General features: G+C 49.2%; 1 protein-coding gene across 1 annotated transcript in view; it reads right to left on the bottom strand.

Annotated features, from left to right (window-relative positions):
• Positions 1–8,238: 8,238 nt before the first annotated feature.
• The window catches only part of tmprss9 (transmembrane serine protease 9), a 57,388-nt gene continuing 45,236 nt past the window's right edge, over positions 8,239–20,390 (bottom strand). Inside the window, exons 11-13 of the mRNA XM_038778262.1 lie at positions 15,734–15,999; positions 13,974–14,110; positions 8,239–8,939 (exon numbers count right to left, since the gene is read on the bottom strand). Of these exons, the coding sequence (XP_038634190.1) occupies positions 8,781–8,939; positions 13,974–14,110; positions 15,734–15,999 (562 nt within the window). The 3' untranslated portion in view covers positions 8,239–8,780. The remainder of the gene's footprint in view (positions 8,940–13,973; positions 14,111–15,733; positions 16,000–20,390) is intronic.

Raw genomic sequence — 20,390 nt, 5'->3', positions numbered from 1 at the left:
GAAATTCGACATGTTCACATTGACTCTTACCAATTTTTGCCGATACACCATAGAAAGCATCCTTTCTGGCTGCATCATAGCCTGGTATGGCAACTGCTCAGTCCAAGACTGTAAGAAACTACAGAGAGTCGTGAACACAGCCCAGTCCATCACACAAACCCACCTCTCATCCATTGACTCTGTCTACACCTCCTGTTGCCTGGGGAAAGTGGGCAGCATAATGAAAAACCCCCTCTCACCCGGGTTATTCTCTCTTCCGACCTCTTCCATCGGGCAGAAGATACAAAAGTCTGAGACACACACTAACAGATTCAAAAGAGCTGCTTCCCCACTGTTACCAGACTCCTGAATGACCCTCTTATGGACAGAACTGATCTCTCTACACATCTTCTCTACTGTGTAGCACTGTACTCTGTATGCTTCACACAATGTCTATGTATTTACATTATTTATTCATCATATGTCGTATGCTTTTCATGTATGGAACAATTTACCTGGATTCTATGCAGAACAATACTGTACCTCGGTACACGTGAAAATAAATCTAAATCTAATCTAAAACTAAAGGTGAGAGAGGGCCTGACGGACCTGCAGCCCCTTACCGTCACTGAGCAGAGGGCGATGGACTTACTTGGCAGGGTGGGAGAGTGGGCAGTCGCCAAGGTGGATGTCGATATGGGACAACCAAGTGAACCCCCAATGCGTTGCCATGTCCCTAGGGCATGTGGGTCACCCCTCCCCCACCACACTGTTGCTCTATTTATTTATCTCGGTGAACCACAAGCCTTTCCCTTATATCGATCAAATGACCACACAACCAGTTAGCTAGTTCAAAAGTTGGTTTATTTACATACACAAGAGTTATCACAACATGCAAACACAATATCTACTACGAGTTAAACTACATCTGTCAGTTACAATAACCTATACTTAACTTCAGGGTGACTGGCACTGTGCAAATGGATAAAGGCCTTTATCAGGATTTCACTTGGCTGGTTCGAAGAAAGTGGCTCTGTCTCTGCTGGGCTCATCCGTCAGGTAGCGATCGTTGGTCTTGAACTTAACTGGCTGTTCCTGTTGCAATTGGGTGGCACAGGCAGGATCCAAGAGAGACAGAACACATGGCTGTGCTCTCTTTTATCCCCCTGGGATTTCGCACTCTTTGATGCGGTCCTTAACCTTGGACCAATAGTTCGATCGGGCTCTGATCACTCTCTTCGATTTCGGCCAATTAAGGGGCGGGTGCCTTGGTAGCTGGATGGGTCCTTAGCGGTCATTGACCTTGGCAGTTGAGCTTTCTGAGTAAAGGGAGTGAAGCCGATCAGTCTGTGGCTGTACGGGTTGCTTGATTGGAGTTCTATTGTCCTGGGAAAATGGGCCATTGAAATGTAAACAAGCAGGGGTTGTGGTCAAGTCTGGTTACCTGTGTTTTAGATATACATAGGCTGTGTATCTGTCTGAGTCCTGGGTTGGCCATAATTCCCATGGTTCTTTTTAGGTAGCCATCTTAGATGCAACACCATGCCTACCGCGATCTCACTGTGCATCTTGTCTTGTCACCTCCCGGCTGGGCAGGCCCTTCCGGGGTCCCTCACACCAGCTGCAACACCGCAACTCACCTGGCGATGAGGCAAGATCGTCTGGGGTCTCTCACCCCCAACTGCAACACCTGGAGTACATTGACACTGACCTCTCATCAATGATGTCACCAACGCCCTCCACTGTCCCAGAGATACTCCTCTCGATTGAGCACGTTGGTGAAGAGGCTCCTGGGGCACTATCTGGTGCGCACAACACACATGCAGCAGTGCAGCAAGTAGAGGTAGGAACCCTCAAGTGAGGGGATGGTCAGGGGAGGGTTGTGGCTCAACCTGCAGGGACTAGCTGCCGACATGTCTAACGCTTCCAGAAAGGGCAGTCCCATCAATGTTGGAGATGCAGGTGCAGAGCTGGGGACAACAGAAGGGGGTGTCAGCAAACGTCAAGCACCTGCAGTTTCAGTTGGAGAAGTCCAACCATTGCAGGAGCAGCAGGCGCTGCCGACAATGTATGTCACCCAGGCCAACACCACATGGATGGCGTCTGCAATGGAGGCCTTTGGTGCGGGGGTCACAGCCATGGGATCAGGATGTCCAGGCCTGTGGGTGGTGGCTGATGCGCAGGACAGAGCAGCCATGTCACAGGCAGCCCTGTACCAGGGCCACATGAACATTGCTGCGGTGCTCCAGGGCGCGACCCAGTCACAATGGGCCAAGGCTGCAGACGTCAAGTGCTGAGCACAGTCCCTGTGCTCCATAGCCTAGAGCATTGAGACCTGTTAGAGATGAGAGCAGACCTCCAGGACTGGCAGCACCAGGTGACGGCAGAGCCCCCGGAGCTCACTCCGGTGCACGCCTATCCCAAGGAGTAGCCCTGGGGCCATCGGGCACCCTAAAGGAGGAGGAGGTAATGGGGCCCGTGCCGATGACTGCCACAGGGGAGCACCTCTGAATCCCCCTCATCTGTCCCTGGCGCTCTGATGGACAGTAGCAGAACACAGTGGCACTATCCAGGCCCAGTCACTCCAGAGGATAGCCGTCAAAGGGGACCCAGGTCGCAGGGTGAGAGAAACAGCTGGCCGCCTCCACTTCTGATGCACAGCCCAGGAACCAACCTCGACTGAGCGTTTGGACATGTAAGATTAGAAAGGTAGACACTAATTAAGTTTCCACAAATGCAGCACATAGAATAATAAAATCCCTACAGTGCAGAAGGGGGACCATTCAGCTCATCGAGTCTCCATTGACCCTCTGAACGAGCACCCTACAAAGACACAGTCCCTCATCCTATCCCTGTGACCCCCATAACCTTTTGCGCGCTATGGACAATTTAGTATGACCAATCCACTGAATCTGCGCACCTTTACTGTGGAAGGAAACCGGAGCACCCAGAGGAAACCCACGCAGACACGGAGAACATACGAACTTCACACAGACAATAACCTGAGGCTGTAATTAAACCCAGGTCCCTGACGCTATGAGACAGCAGTGCTAACCACTGCCACCGTGCCGTCATACAGCATAGCATTAGGGGGCTAGGACACAGTTATTTTGCATATTGTACAGCACTCACAAATCAACACGAGTTCACTGTCGTTCCGAACCGCCTCGGTCCTCAATCTGAAGTGTGTGAGTGATGGGCTGGGCTGAGCTGGGTGTAGAGGGTGGGGGGGAAGTGGTGGGGTGTGTTAGGCCGGCAATGCTGGATAGGCGTCATTAGCCACGATCGTCCCAAGAGCCAGCCCCTCACCAGGAGAGCGCCTCGATGGTGTCAGCCACCTACGAGTGTAGCAGGATGAAAGCATCATGCACGCTGCCTGGTTGCTGGGCGCAGACGGGTATGATGTGCATCTGGTAGTCACACACCAACTGCACATTCATCAAGTGGCAGCCCTTCCAGTTGATGAATGCCATCCCCTCATGCGCCAGTGGCAAGCTTGCAGGCAGGGCCCATGAATGGGGCTGGGCAAGAGCGGTGGGCACTTGTTGGAACCATAGCTGTGATGTGCAGTGTGTCCTCTCTGCATTGCATGGGTTGTGCCTACCTGTCTTGGGGCAGGGTGGATGGGAGCAAAGGCGCAATGGACATGCGGGATTTAGTAACCGCCGCTGGTCCTACGCGATGGGCTAGCTGATAGTGCCATTGTGGGGCATCCGCCCTGGGAGAGACAGTGTCAGGGTGAGTGCCAAAGGCCACAGTGCATACATCTGCACTCTGGACTCCCCCTGCAGTGGGGCAGTGCCTCGGATGGATGCACTGAGGAGTGCCAGCACCTGGTGGGACTCTGGCTGCACTGGACCACACCCATCCCATTGAAGGATTCTAGGGGTGTGGCCTGGGGGGGAAGGGGCATCCATATGGCCGGTGGCTCAGCACATTTATGGAACAGAGTGCGCAGCCAACCTTGCAGGCTATGGCAATGGTGGTCCATGCCTTGACAACCCAGTCCCGGGGAACACCCCAAACTCACGGCCCATCTCCTGGTCGCCCTCGCCCTCACTACTCCACCCAGCCCTGGCAGACACCCCCAGCTAGCGGCACAAATGGCAGCCCACCTTTGGAAACTTCTCGTACCTGCTCTCTCTCCCTCAGCAGCCATGCCGCCCGCTCCCTGTTTATAAATACTGCAAGTGAACCGCACCAATGTCACTTCTGCCTGGCGGAGGCGGAGCATGCAGGAGGCCGGAGACTACTGGGTCGGGTCCATTAATGATATGTTAACAAATCCTAATGTACATTTTGCACATCCACACTAGCGCGAGACGTGGAACGTATTCACGCCGCCATCAAGGCAACAGAGTACGGCGGTCTGTTGCATGTCTGACCCCAATCTTGATTTTCGGCTGATGCCCGATTCTCTGCCCGATCACGATTTGCGATTCCAGTGTTTCTGGATGGAGAATTCTGCCTGGTATTCATATGGCCAGTCCAGTTCAGTTTTTGGTTGGTAGTAATCCTCACCCCAGGATAGTGGGGGATTCAGTGATGGTAATGCCATTGAATGTCAAGGGGAAATAGTTTAATTCTCTCTTATTCAAGGGGGTTATCATAGATATCATAGAATTTACAGTGCAGAAGGAGGTCATTCAGCCCATCGAGTCTGCACTGGCTCTTGGAAAGAGCACCCTACCCAAGGTCAACAACTCCACCCTATCCCCATAACCCAGTAACCACACCCAACACTAAGGGCAATTGTGGACACTAAGGGCAATTTATCATGGCCAATCCACCTAACCTGCACATCTTTGGACTGTGGGAGGAAACCGGAGCACCCAGAGGAAACCCACGCACACACGGGGAGGATGTACAGACTCCGCACAGACAGTGACCCAAGCCGGAATCGAACCTGGGACCCTGTAGCTGTGAAGCGATTGTGCTATCCACAATGCTACCGTGCCTGATCTGCACATGCACATACTAACTGTGTGCCGTGATTGCTGCGACAATGCATTTTTACATGTATATTGTAGTCTGGAGCTGTGGACATTGATGGTGGAAGCACCAACATTCTTTCCATCACATGGGCAGGAATCTCTCCCATGCTTCACCACCTGCTATTGGCACATTTTGGAAGGATTGTCAGGGTGATAATCGATCTGTTTGACCATGTTATGAATGTGCCATCCTTGACCATCAAGTCTTAGAGTGACATCTGAACCCAGAGCTTCTGACTGAGAGGCAGGGATGCTACCAACAGTGCCTCAAGACGTTCTATGAATCCCATAGCTTGATTTATAATTCTGTCTCATTCTAACCCAAGCTGCAGTCAAATCTCCAATTGCTAACAAATCAACCTCACCCTGGTGTTTTTTCCCTTCATTTTACTTGTAATATTCCTACTATTGGTATAAGGTTGCCTCCAAAAGTTGGCTACTTTCCTCAGTGATTGCTCTTCTGCTATTTAACCATCTTGCTTTACTTCATCATTCCATGATCTTTCGATAAACAAATTTGTAGTTTTTGGCCTGGTGTTTAAGTTTTTGTTTAAAAAAACCCAGGACAAAGGTCCCACTTGATCACATTTCTGTTCACTAACTTAAACAATTACTTTCCCCATCATTGGTGCACAGTAGTAGTAGTGTTTACCATATATAGGATGCACTGCAGTAACTCACCAAAGTTCCTTGAAAACACCTTCTAAACCCATGACCCTGACCATCTAGGACAAGAGCAGTATATGCACAGGAACACCACCTGTTACCCGGCTCTGAGCCACACATCATCCTGATTAGGAACTATATCACCGTTCCATCACTGTTGCAGGATCAATATCCTGGACTTCCCTTCCTCAAAGCGCTGTGGTGTACGTACGCCACATGAACAGCAGCGGTTCAAAGATGTGTAGATTACATGGATTGGCCATGCTAGATTGCCCTTTGGTGTCCAAAGATTAGGTGGTGTTTTTGGCAAGTGGGCCTAGGTAGGGTCCTCCTTCAGAAAGTCGGAGTACACCCGACTAAACTGTAAACTGATTCTTTGTCTGGCCAAATCGTAGAATTTGTCAGAATTCTTGTCCTGTTTCAAACTCCAGCTTTTAATCTCGTGGTGTAAAAAGCAACACTGCTGTTAATCCTTCGAAGTAGTGGTTTCCAGACACACTCGACAATATTTGTCATGCACACAATGAGCAATACTGGAGTTGTAATACAAATACATTGCAAAACATTCTGGAAAATACAAACACTTAGTTTCTGTTGATCATACGGAAATTTACAGAATAGAAAAAGATACTTGTTTCAATTCAGATAAATCATTACTTCAAAGCGATTCATCTTATTTATCGGCAAATTACCATTATCATTTCCCAATGTGTATCCTAAATTTACAAGATAATGCACCACTCTATACTTGCCGAAACCCTCAGTATAATAATAATCTTTATTGTCACAAGTAGGCTTACATTAACGTTACAATGAAGTTACTGTGAAAAGCCCCTCATCACCACATTCCGGCACCTGTTCGGGTACACGGCGGGAGAATTCAGAATGCCCAATTCACCTAACGGCACGTCTTTTGGAACTTATGGGAGGAAATCGGTGCACCTGGAGGAAACCCACGCAGACACAGGGAGAACGTGCAGACTCCGCACAGACAGTGACCCAAGCCGGGAATCGAACCTGGGTCCCTGGCGTTGTGAAGCAACAGTGCTAACAACTGTGCTCCCATGCTACCCATAATGTATTATGTTGGGAACAATGCATAACTTTAAGTTTAATTTGTATTTGTATGTTCAGGAAGATAAAACATGAAACATGGCACGGTAGCACAACGGGCGGCACGGTGGCCTTGTGGTTAGCACTTTTGCTTCACAGCTCCATGGTCCCAGGTTCAATTCACGGCTTGGGTCACTGTCTGTGTGGAGTCTGCACGTTCTCCTCGTGTCTGTGTGAGTTACCTCCGGGTGCTCTGGTTTCCTCCCATAGTCCAAGATGTGCAAATTAGGTGGATTGGCCATGCTAAATTGCCCTTAGTGTCCAAAGAAAAGGTTAGGTGGGTTTTGGGGATAGGGTGGAGGTGCAGGGTGCTCTTTCCTATGGCTGGTGCAGACTCAATGGGCCGAATGGCCTCCTTCTACACTGTAGATTCTATGATTCTATGATATTTAGAGTTGTTTCTGAGCTGTGTGCCGGGAAGTCTGGAGGCACCTTTGAAGTGAAGAGATGAGTTACAAAGGGGTTAGTAGTTCTGTGAATTTAGAGTGAAAAAATTAAGTAGAAAAAACTGCTGTTGCCCAGCGACAGGAGTCCGGGGACACAGGGAAAGACAGGAGGACAGTTAGTCAGTGTCTGTAAGCTAGAGTGTTGAGACAGACATTCTAAGTTCTCTGGTAAGAAATCCTGCAAGATTAAGGAGCTGAGTTTATGGAACTCATGTGTTTGCCCTGAAGTTGAAGTATTATAATTTTTGGATTGTGGTTTTTGGGTGTCTCAGCGGGGGATACCAGTTGGGGGGAAAGCATCTAGTGAATGCTCAGAAATCCGCTGTTTGCAACTGAGCCAGCCCAAGCAAGAAGCCTTGGTGTTAAGTTAGAGGTAGATCTTCACTGGCTGAGGTTTTTTGTCTGTAAAGTTATTTCTGGGATAAAAGGAGTAATGTGAGTTTGAATCATTTTCTGGTGTTTGTATCAAAATCTTTCCAACCCCTTTGTCTAGTGTGATATAGTTCCCCTTGTTTAATAAACATTTTATTCTTTGTGTTAAAGACTCTTACGAATATGTTCTGTAACTGACCTCAACATTTTTCTTTAAAAAAAAACAAAGATAGATCTATCAAGCCAGGTTTCACTTTGGGACCTGACTTGCCCAGTATTAACATCAGCAGGGATCATATGTTCTATGTTCTATAACCATCATTCTATTTGGTGATTCTGAAGATCTTATAAGCCTGAAAATACTGTGAGTGACATGCTGAACAGGTGCAAACTCCTCTGCATTGTTGTAGGTTTGAGAACTTGCTTGAACACATTAAAAGTTCAACCAATAGCATCACCAAGAGTAATTGTTACTTTCTAGTGTCTGTGTGGAGTTTGCACTTTCCCACCCTGTGTGCGTGGGTTTCCTCCGGGAGCTCCGGTTTCCTCCCACAGCCAAAGATATGCAGGTTAGGTGGACTGGCCATGCTAAATGTGCCCTGAGTGTCCAAAGGTTAGGTGGAGTTAGGGGATAGGGTGGGGGAGTGGGCCTAGGTTAGGGCGCTCTTGCAGAAGGTCGGTGCAGACCCGACGGGCCAAATGGCCTCCTTCTGCAGTGTAGGGATTCTATGATTCTCTCAGCCTGACATAACTGGATTCAGAGATTTGGAAAAGCAATGTTAAGGTGATCTTTAAACTCCTTTAAGTCAGAGAATAGATTAAATATAAATTCCCCTATCATATATCTTCTGCAAACTGCTGCAGATAGGTAGGTCAGACATTGACAATTACGTGCCGTGACAAAAAGAATGATATCCAACATTTCAAATGATCTGTTAGAACCAAAAAGCATAAAATCAGGATCAGTTCAAAAATATTTCAACGAATCAGATTCAAGTACATCTCATTTCATTAAAATCGTTACTCCTGCACAAATGAAATAGTTGTAGAAATTGTACTGAAGGCTGAGAACAGGTCACAGGGTGTCTGAAATGAAGAGAATTGATGGGGTCCCATAGCCCCAGTGAAAGACGCACACACAGAGTTGAGTCCCATTGTGTGTGGAACAATGTTTGATTAAATCCAAAATAATTTCAGATCTTTTTCGCCTTCAGTAAACATATTGTGCAATGAAACTGCGAAGTGCTGTAACTCTGCTGTAGACACCAGGTGCGTTAGCTCTTGCACAGCCGACTCCCCAGCTCGTAATTCCAACAAGGAACCACTTTCCAGAGGACTCCCTGCAAACCAGTGGGCCGCCAGAATCACCCTGTGAAAACAAACCCACCATTACTCCACACACAGTGGATAGGATTAAGTTCTTGTCTCAGACAGATCTGTTGATCACTACTCCTGTGCTGTTAGCTCATTTTAATACCTTTGATACCAGAGAGGACATCTTGAACATTTGTGAGGGTGACCAAGTCACTGAGAGGCATTAGACAGTGATTTGGAGATATGTGGAATACTCCGCAATAACATGCACACAGTTTGTGATCACTCACTGAATATGACATCTTCTTCAGGCTCTGAATGTTAAAATCTGGTGTTATGTTGCTGCAGAATACACTAATCATGTGACATTCGGTGAAAATACCCACTCAGGATGCTTATCCTGGTCACCTGATCCTGATGGGTGCAGATACAGGGCCGATTCTCCAAAACGGAGACTAAGTGTTCGCGCCGTCGTGAACGTCGTCGCGTTTCACGACGGCACGAAACGGGTGCGGGGACAACCGACTCTGGCCCCCACAGAGGGCCAGCACGGCGCTGGAGCGGTTCACGCCAACCCGCGCATGCACGGGGACCTTCTTCAGCGCGCCGGCCCCTACGCAACATGGCATGGGGGTTCAGGGGCCGGCCACGCAAAAAAGTAGGGGGGGGGGAAGAGGCCGGCCCGGCGATCGGTGGGCCCTGATCGTGGGCCAGACCCCATCGGAGGCCCCCCCTAGGGACGGAGCCCCCCCCTCCCCCCCACAGGCCGCCCCCCGACCCTTCGCGCAGATTTCCTGCCGGCAGCAACCAGGGATGAACGGCGCTGGCGGGACTCTGCCATTTCGGCGCAGCCGCTCGGCCCATCCAGGTCAGAGAATCGACGGCCCAGCCATTGAAAGCGGTCCGCGACCTGCACTGTGCCAAACGCGCCGGCGCAAATGGCGTTGATTCTCCGCACCCTGGAGAACCGCGCATCAGCATCGGGGCGGCGTGGCGTGGTTGCGGCGATTCTCCGGCCCGGCACGGGGCTCGGAGAATCGCGCCCATTAAATATCAAAGTTCTAGTTTGACTGACAAGGACTCAAATAAGGTCTGGAATCTGATAATTGACAGGGTAGTTCCATTAACTCTCCATGACCTAGTACGATTAGCACTTTGTGCTAGTCTAAGGACACCAATAATAATAATAATAATCTTTATTAGTGTCACCAGTAGGCTTACATTAACACTGCAATGAAGTTACTGTGAAAATCCATGAGTTGCCACACTACAGCGCTGGTTCAGGTGCAGGGGGAGAATTCAGAATGTCCAATTCACCTAACAAGCACATCTTTAAATCGACTTACACTACCACATCCCCTGCCTGCAATGTAACATTTTTACACAGAAAGGCTAATCGGACCCAATAAAAAGAATTCCTTTTCATAGTTCAGCCACACCCACCCACCTTGTCATCATATTCGTTAATGCTGTTTACTTACCATATCCCTCGAGCCCACCTTATCACCATGTCCATTATCCCACATTCTCACAACATCCAGTGAACCCCACCTATCCACCTTGTCAACTGCATTGACACAGGTTCCCGTCCTACCCATTAACCTCACCTACCCATCTTTTGATCGTCTCAATTAATTCATCGCTCACCATATCACTCAATCCCATTATCCACATTGTCACCAAATCCCTTGACTCCATGCTTATGGCCACTCACCATGGGCGGGATTTTTCGAGCCTCGACGCCGAAATCACGGTCAGTGCAGCGGCGGAGAATGGGCGTGAAACCCGAAATCGGGTCCGACGCCGCTCCCACGATTCTCTGGTCCCCAGAGAATCGCCGCCAATCGGGCACGCACAGTCGACGCGACGCTGGTCGGGGCGATTGAAAGAGGTGCCCCCCGGCGATTCTCCAAGTGCAGCCGGCCGAGTTCCCCGCGGCCACCCTGGTTGGCGGGGGGCGGGGGGGTCATTCACAGGGGGAGGCCTCCAGGACGGCCAGGCTATCGATTGGGGGCCACCGATCCACGGGCGAGCGCGATCTGGGGGGGCCTATTTTCTTGGTGCTGGTCCGTGGTGTGGGTCGGCCATGTCACGTGGGGCGGCCGACACAGGGCGCCGCCGTGCGCATGTGCGGACCCCCGACTGGAGGTGCAGGGCCCCGTATCAGAAGCCAGTGCTGCAAGGACTACTCCGGGGCCCTGCTAGCCCCCTCCAGTTTGGAGACTCACTCTGGACTTTCTCCAGGTAAGTCCAGAGTGATTCGCGCGTGTTTCTTGGCAGGTGTGGGAACATAGTCCCATTAAGGGCAGCACGGTAGCACAAGTGGATAGCACTGTGGCTTCACAGCGCCAGGGTCCCAGGTTGGATTCTCCGCTGGGTCACTTTCTGTGCGGAGTCTGCACGTTCTACCCGTGTCTGCGTGGGTTTCCTCCGGGTGCTCCGGTTTCCTCCCACAATCCAAAGACGTGCAGGTTAGGTGGATTGGCCAAGATAAATTGCCCTTAGTAACCAAAAAGGTGAGGAGAGGTTATTGAGTTAGGGATAGGGTGGAAGTGAGGGCTTAAGTGGGTCGGTGCAGGCTCGATGGGCCAACTGGCCTCCTTCTGCACTGTATGTTCTATGTTATTGGAGAATCCCACCCCGTGTTCCTCTTCTTAACCTTTCCATCTTTTCACTGCCTACTTGTATATCGCAATATCATATCCATCATTCCCTTCCCACAGGGGTGGCAGATTTAAGCAAATTACTTCAGTCAAAGGGTCATGAATCTGTGGAATTCTGTACCCCACATTGCAGTGGACATCAGAACACTAAACAAATTTAAGGAGGAGATAGATAGGTTTTTAATTAGTCGCAGGATGAAGGGTTATGTAGAGTGGGCAGGAAGGTGGAGATGAAGCCGAGAGGAGATCAGCCATGATTGCATTTAATGCTCTCTCTCACTCTCTCTGTCTCTCTCTGTCTCTCCCATTGCTACAGTTTTGCTTTTCAACGTTGTTCTCCAGTAACTGATTCCATAACTCCATAACGACCTTTTGGGCGAAAACACGTAGACTTCAGAGAAGATAACTGGAGGTCCTGACTGCTTGTTCAGATTTACAGTTAAAAAAAAAATCCCATGGTGTTACTGAAAGGCGTACAGGAAAGTTCTTCTGGTGTTCATTATCACTTAACCAATAAAATCAGACACAAAGTATCTGGTTATTCTTCCATTTGCCAAATGCTGGAGCTTGCTAGGCAAAAATTGTTGCCACATTTGCCTACAGAGGCAGCACCGTACCACAGTGGTTAGCACTGTTGTTTCACAGTGCCAGGGACCTGAGTTCAATTCCCGGCTTGGGTCACTGTCTGTGCGGTGTCTGCACGTTCTCCCCGCGTCTGCGTGGGTTTCGTCCGGGTGCTCCGGTTTCCTCCCACAAGTCCCGAACAGACGTGCTTGTTAGGTGAATGGGACAATCTGAATTCTCCCTCACTGTACCCGAACAGGAGTGTGGAGAACTGGGGAATTTCAGAGTAACTTCATTGCAGTGTTAATGTAAGCCTACTCGTGACACTAATAAAGATTATTATTGTTACATAATACAGTAATTATGTTTCAAAATGATATTCATTTGCTTTGGTGAAGTGCTTTGAGAGGTTTACATAAATGTATGTAAATATAAGTTAATTTTTTTTCTATTCTTGCTCCTAACATTCTCATTTTTAATTTGGTCCTCTGGGATACTTAATCCTCAATATGAAAATGAAAATAAAATGAAAATCGCTTATTGTCACAAGTAGGCTTCAATGAAGTTACTGTGAAAAGCCCCTAGTCGCCACATTCCAGCGCCTGTTCGGGGAGGCTGGTACGGGAATCGAACCGTGCTGCTGGCCTGCTTGGTCTGCTTTAAAAGCTGGCAATTTAGCCCAGTGAGCTATGGATCTAATCTGCCAGCGGGAACATGGCTGGTTTGAGTTATCGATCTCCCGGAAATGTTATGCTCCATTGGTATAGGTTTCCACCAAAACAAAACCCTTGTTGCACAGTTATCTCCTTACATTCTTCACGCAGCGAGGGAAATGCCACCTCTGTATGCTGACACTTAAAGCTAATTCCACAATGTAAAGCACCATTCAAGACTCTTCAGATACTGAAGCAGTCCATGTGCAAATGCAACATGACCTGGACAATATCAAGATTTGGGCTGATAAGTGGCTAACTACACTAGTACCACACTAGTGCCAGACAATGACCATCTCCAACAAGAGAGATTCTAACATTCAATGGCATTACCATCACTAAATCCCCCACAATCAACACCCTAGGGGTTACCATTGACCAGAAATTCAACTGGACTTGCCATATAAATACTGTGGCTACAAGAGCAGGTCAGAAGCTAGGAATCCTGATGAGGGGTAATTCTCCTGCTGACTCCAAATGCCTGTCCACCATCTACAAAGCACATCAAGAGTGTGATGGAATACTCTCCACTTTCCATCGACACATAGTAACAGCAGTGTGTACCATCTACTGCAGGAACTCATCAAGGCTCCTTAGGCAACACCCTCCAAACCCACGACCACTACAACGGCGGCAGATACATGGGGACACCACCACCTGGAGGTTCTCCTCCGAACCACTTACAATCCTGACTTGGAAATATATGGCCGTTCCTTCACTGCTGCTGGGTCAAAATCCAGGAACCCCCCCCACCCAACAGCACTGTGGGTGCATCTACACCACATGGACCGCAGCAGTTTAAGAAGGCAACTCACCCACACCTTCTCAAGGGCATTTAGGGATGGGCAATGAATGCTGGCCCAGCTAGCGAAGCCAACATCCCTTGACTGAATAAAATAAAAGCATAGCGGGACTGAAGTGTCAGGGGCCACATTTCACAGGCACAGGGCAAACCTCAGTATTGAAAAAATCCTCAAATATGCACTGTTCAAGAAACTGCAAGGTGAACAAAATTCATCACTAACAGGATTGGGAAGCAAGTGAAACTGTCTCTAGAGTGCTATTTTGTCCAACTCTCTGAAAACTCCGTCATTAACTTATGCTGCTACATGCTTCCCAAGCTCTGCTGGCTGATCTTTGAACGCTTACCTGGCATGTGTCCACTCCTCCATTCAGTCTCCCAGCACAAAACATTCTGGGAGTGATCTGGCTGCCATACAGTTTCTGACACAAATAGTCACTGATCAGATTTACTTGAGCTTTCTTCAGCAGATAAGACAGATAACCTGCATGGTGCAGAGATAGTTAATGGTTAATTCTATAAAATAAATAAAGGCTCCTTCTTCAGAACCTCACCACGTTTATATTCTAGAGTAGGAAGGACAAGTGGAAGATTTATTGCAACACTTCTCAGCATGTAATGGTCATATCCGTTCATGAATGTTCCATTCAATGTGTACAGCAGGTCCTGTCTTGGTACAGCCAATACAGCTCCTGTCCACAGAGCTCCTGAGATACAAACCCTCCTGTCTGGCTATTTTCACCATTTCCAGGGGATTGATTTCCAATTATTCCAACCTGGCTGGATTCCCATGTTCTAACCTCCATAAACCTAAGGTCATCCAAACCACTGCTGCCAGTCTCCTTACTCGCATCAAGTCCCACTACCACATCAGTTCCGTTGCTCACTGGCTTACATTGGCTACAATTAATATCTTGATTTTAAAATTCTCATTCTTGTATTCACATCTCTCCATGGTCTCATCCCTAACTATCCCTGCAATCTCCAGAAGCCCGGTAGCCCTCTGAGATATTGCCACAAATTCTGGCTTCTTGTGAATCCCCAGTTTTAATTGATCCACTATTGGTGGCCGAGCCTTGCAGTTGCCTCAACCCTAAATTCTGCAAAGCAACCCCCGTGCCCTCTTCCATATCTTTCCATCTCCCTCCCTCATTTAAGACATTCCTCAAAACCTACCTGCAGCCGTTGTGAATCACCTGTGGAAGGAGCTGTGCTCCGAAAGCTAGTGTTTGAAACAAACATGTTGGACTTTAACCTGGTGTTGTAAGACTTCTTACTCTGATTTTCTCTCTCACCTGTGGTGGGATTCTCCCCTAACCGGCGGGGCGGGGGTCCCGGCGTAGCGGAGTGGCGCCAACCACTCCGGGCCTCACATTGAGGGGCTAGGCCCATGCCGGAGCGGTTGGCACCACGCCGACTGCCGCCCAAATCGGCTCCAGCGGCCTTTGACGCCCACCGCCCAGTGCCGGGGCTGGCCGAAAGGCCTACGCCCGTTCGCGCATGCACTGGTGCGTCAGCTGCCGCTGACGTCACCACCGGCGCATGCGCGCTGGGGGATTCTATTTCACCTCCGCCATGGTGGAGGCCGTGGCGGCGGCGGAAGAAAAAGAGTGCCCCCACAGCACTGGCCCACCCGCCGATCGGTGGGCCCCGATCACGGGCCTGGCCACCGTGGGGGCACCCCCCCGGGGTCCGATCACCCCGCGCCCCCCCAGGACCCCGGGGGCCCGCTCGCGCTGCCGATCCCGCCGCCACCAGAGGTGGTTCAAACCTTGGCGGCGGGAGAGGCCTCCCAACGGCGGGACTTCGGCCCATCGCAGGCCGGAGAATCGCCGCAGGGGGCTTGCCGATCGGCGGGTGGTGTTTCCTGCCCCCGTCAATTCCCGGGTGGCGGAGAATTTCTGCCACGGCGGGGGCGGGATTTTCGGCGGCCCCGGGCGGGGGGTCGGAGAATTTCGCCCCGTTTCTCTCAGCTTTGAGTTGCACTGGTTTTGTGTTTTAATCTCTCAGTCTCCCTTTGGAGACCAACTAAAGGTATAATCACACACACACACACACACATTATAATGCTCAGATAGACAGAATATATTGTAATATTGCTACTTACCCGCTTCCGATGTGATGCCCCAGCCTGTTATATAACATTTCATTCCCTCTGAGAATCTGTGAGAAGACGAGGGTACACAGGCAGGTTGGATGACTTTGGAGAATGTGACAGGCTTGGACAGTTCCATTAAGGCAATATCAGAGTCCAGATTGAAGGTATTGAAGGAGGGGTGGATGATGATGCGTTTGAAGGTTACTTTGGTGCCACGGAATCCCGAACGCTGGAGGGTTCCCAGGTAACCCAGCCAACGACTCGAATCCTTCTGACTTTGGAAGAAAAATTCAATCAAACATCTTGTGGCTTTGTGAGCATTCACTGCTCGGCAAATGTCCTTATTTTAAATAGAGTCATAGATTCCCTACAGTGTAGGTTAGAAGGAGGCCATTCAGCCCATTGGGTTGGCACTGACCCTCCGAAAGAGCACCGTATAGAGGTCCCTGGCACTGTGAGGCAGTAGTGCTAACCGCTGTGCCACCGTGCCTCTCTAGATTCCACTTCCATTATACTTGCGTAATTTTCACTCTCTCCCAAACCTCTCCCCTCCTCAGTGCCCTACCTAGACTATCTGTTAATAAACATTACTATTTCATATTGTTGACCAGAAGGTGTGGGTTATTTCAGCGCTAATAATGTTCCACTCAGACCAGCTGCCGGGGCAGTGCAGTACTGGACTCGGGTGATCCTTCTTTTGAGTGAGCCCAGATGGTGATATCCCACCAGGATATAAAGGCAGCCTCACCTGCACCGACAATTACTGCCCACATACATGATGCTTACAGCAGGAGTCACTCGATTAGAGTGGTGGCTGATTTCCACACCCTGGTGCGGGATCACTGAGTGTAATTGCAGTTCTAATTCAGATTGGCTCAACCAGCAGAGGGCGAGAGTAGACACTTCCACCTCCCTCACTGGAAAAATGTGCAGAGCACCGAAGAGTCATGTGACCATGTGGACAGTCCTGCTGATTGGAGTTTCTCCCTCCAATATTGAAACTATAAAGCATGACTTTTTCTAACAGTTTAAACAAACTACTTAAACACCAATGCAATGACGTTTTGTAACCATATACAGTAACCATAGACGTTTATGTGCATGCGATGAGTGCCAACTGTAAGGAGAGGCTGTGTGTATATTGCTCCTTCCATTGTGTGTACATGCAATGAGTGGTAACTGTGTATACTGCTCTGACTATGGGCAGATGGTTAAGAGTGGCTGTGCATACTGCTCTGACATTGTGTACGCCAAAAGGAATGGCTGTGAACACTGCTCCGAATGTGTGTAATTTGGGTGATACATACTGCAATCAATGGCTCACCACCTTGGGTCAGTGTTTTCCATACTGTGGGTCACTGTGTTCACTGCTGTGGGTCACTGTGTTCCCTGCTGTGGGTCACTGTGTTCACTGCTGTGGGTCAGTATGTTCACTGCTGTGGGTCAGTATGTTCACTGCTGTGGGTCACTGTGTTCACTGCTGTGGGTCACTGTGTTCACTACTGTGGGTCAGTATGTTCACTGCTGTGGGTCAATGTGTTCACTGCTGTGGGTCAGTATGTTCACTGCTGTGGGTCACTGTGTTCACTGCTGTGGGTCACTGTGTTCACTGCTGTGGGTCACTGTGTTCACTACTGTGGGTCAGTATGTTCACTGCTGTGGGTCAATGTGTTCACTGCTGTGGGTCAGTGTGTTCACTGCTGTGGGTCAGTGTGTTCACTGCTGTGGGTCAGTGTGTTCACTGCTGTGGGACAATGTGTTCCCTGCTGTGGGACACTGTGTTCACTGCTGTGGGTCAGTATGTTCACTGCTGTGGGTCAGTATGTTCACTGCTGTGGGTCAATGTGTTCACTGCTGTGGGTCAGTGTGTTCCATACTGTGGGTCACTGTGTTCACTGCTGTGGGTCACTGTGTTCACTGCTGTGGGTCACTGTGTTCACTACTGTGGGTCAGTATGTTCACTACTGTGGGTCAGTGTGTTCACTACTGTAGGTCACTGTGTTCACTGCTGTAGGTCACTGTGTTCACTGCTGTGGGTCACTGTGTTCACTGCTGTAGGACAGTATGTTCACTACTGTGGGTCAGTATGTTCACTGCTGTGGGTCAGTATGTTCACTGCTGTGGGTCAGTATGTTCACTGCTGTGGGTCAATGTGTTCACTGCTGTGGGTCAGTGTGTTCCATACTGTGGGTCACTGTGTTCACTGCTGTGGGTCACTGTGTTCACTACTGTGGGTCAGTATGTTCACTACTGTGGGTCAGTGTGTTCACTACTGTAGGTCACTGTGTTCACTGCTGTAGGTCACTGTGTTCACTGCTGTGGGTCACTGTGTTCACTGCTGTAGGTCAGTATGTTCACTACTGTGGGTCAGTATGTTCACTGCTGTGGGTCAATGTGTTCACTACTGTGGGTCAGTGTGTTCACTGCTGTGGGACAGTATGTTCACTGCTGTGGGTCAATATGTTCACTACTGTGGGTCAGTGTGTTCACTGCTGTGGGTCAGTGTGTTCACTGCTGTGGGTCAGTGTGTTCACTGCTGTGGGACAGTATGTTCACTGCTGTGGGTCAGTATGTTCACTGCTGTGGGTCACTGTGTTCACTGCTGTGGGTCACTGTGTTCCCTGCTGTGGGTCACTGTGTTCACTGCTGTGGGTCAGTATGTTCACTGCTGTGGGTCAGTATGTTCACTGCTGTGGGTCACTGTGTTCACTGCTGTGGGTCACTGTGTTCACTACTGTGGGTCAGTATGTTCACTGCTGTGGGTCAATGTGTTCACTGCTGTGGGTCAGTATGTTCACTGCTGTGGGTCACTGTGTTCACTGCTGTGGGTCACTGTGTTCACTGCTGTGGGTCACTGTGTTCACTACTGTGGGTCAGTATGTTCACTGCTGTGGGTCAATGTGTTCACTGCTGTGGGTCAGTGTGTTCACTGCTGTGGGTCAGTGTGTTCACTGCTGTGGGTCAGTGTGTTCACTGCTGTGGGACAATGTGTTCCCTGCTGTGGGACACTGTGTTCACTGCTGTGGGTCAGTATGTTCACTGCTGTGGGTCAGTATGTTCACTGCTGTGGGTCAATGTGTTCACTGCTGTGGGTCAGTGTGTTCCATACTGTGGGTCACTGTGTTCACTGCTGTGGGTCACTGTGTTCACTGCTGTGGGTCACTGTGTTCACTACTGTGGGTCAGTATGTTCACTACTGTGGGTCAGTGTGTTCACTACTGTAGGTCACTGTGTTCACTGCTGTAGGTCACTGTGTTCACTGCTGTGGGTCACTGTGTTCACTGCTGTAGGACAGTATGTTCACTACTGTGGGTCAGTATGTTCACTGCTGTGGGTCAGTATGTTCACTGCTGTGGGTCAGTATGTTCACTGCTGTGGGTCAATGTGTTCACTGCTGTGGGTCAGTGTGTTCCATACTGTGGGTCACTGTGTTCACTGCTGTGGGTCACTGTGTTCACTACTGTGGGTCAGTATGTTCACTACTGTGGGTCAGTGTGTTCACTACTGTAGGTCACTGTGTTCACTGCTGTAGGTCACTGTGTTCACTGCTGTGGGTCACTGTGTTCACTGCTGTAGGTCAGTATGTTCACTACTGTGGGTCAGTATGTTCACTGCTGTGGGTCAATGTGTTCACTACTGTGGGTCAGTGTGTTCACTGCTGTGGGACAGTATGTTCACTGCTGTGGGTCAATATGTTCACTACTGTGGGTCAGTGTGTTCACTGCTGTGGGTCAGTGTGTTCACTGCTGTGGGTCAGTGTGTTCACTGCTGTGGGACAGTATGTTCACTGCTGTGGGTCAATGTGTTCACGGCTGTGGGTCAATGTGTTCACTACTGTGGGTCAGTGTGTTCACTACTGTGGGTCAGTGTGTTCACTGCTGTGGGTCAGTGTGTTCACGGCTGTGGGTCAGTGTGTTCACTACTGTGGGTCAGTATGTTCACTGCTGTGGGTCAGTGTGTTCACTACTGTAGGTCAGTGTGTTCACTACTGTGGGTCAGTGTGTTCACTGCTGTGGGTCAGTGTGTTCACAGCTGTGGGTCAGTGTGTTCACGGCTATGGGTTAGTGTGTTCACTACTGTGGGTCAGTGTGTTCACTGTGTTCTTGAAAATACAGAAAAATGTGTCATTTGAATCATGGAAATCTGGCAATATCTGGTCTGCGAGGATACAGGGAACGATCCCACAAAAGGTTAATAGCGGCTGCAAAGAGCAGGATTATAAAATGCAGATTCTTTCTCACAAGCAGGCTTATCAAACACACAGGATCCTTGTGGTAAGCTAAAGCAATGGCTCACACCTTCATTGAAAGTAACTATCTCAGGAAGCATCTGGAAAAGCATGGATGAGAGTTTCAATTGAATTAAGTGACAAATGTTTAAACCGGCAGGTCTTTCAAGTCATAACCAAGTTAAATTTAGCATACAGCTAAAAGCAAAGTTTCACACCTTAATTGAAATAAACTCTCTGAGTAAACAGCTGGAAAGGATGGATGATGCTCTGTCGAATTTGGTGTCAATTCTAAGTGTAAAATTCTACGAACATCAAGTCAATTAAAAGAAAATTGGAGACAACCTGTCTACGAGAGACATAATTTAAAGTCAAAATCAAAGGCAAAGTTATGAGCTGGGGACAATTGGAAAATTAAACGATTCAAAATCACAGAAA

This window comes from Scyliorhinus canicula, chromosome 18 (assembly GCF_902713615.1).
Source record: "Scyliorhinus canicula chromosome 18, sScyCan1.1, whole genome shotgun sequence".
NCBI lineage: Eukaryota > Metazoa > Chordata > Chondrichthyes > Carcharhiniformes > Scyliorhinidae > Scyliorhinus > Scyliorhinus canicula.
This window is presented reverse-complemented; position numbering and strand designations above follow the sequence as displayed.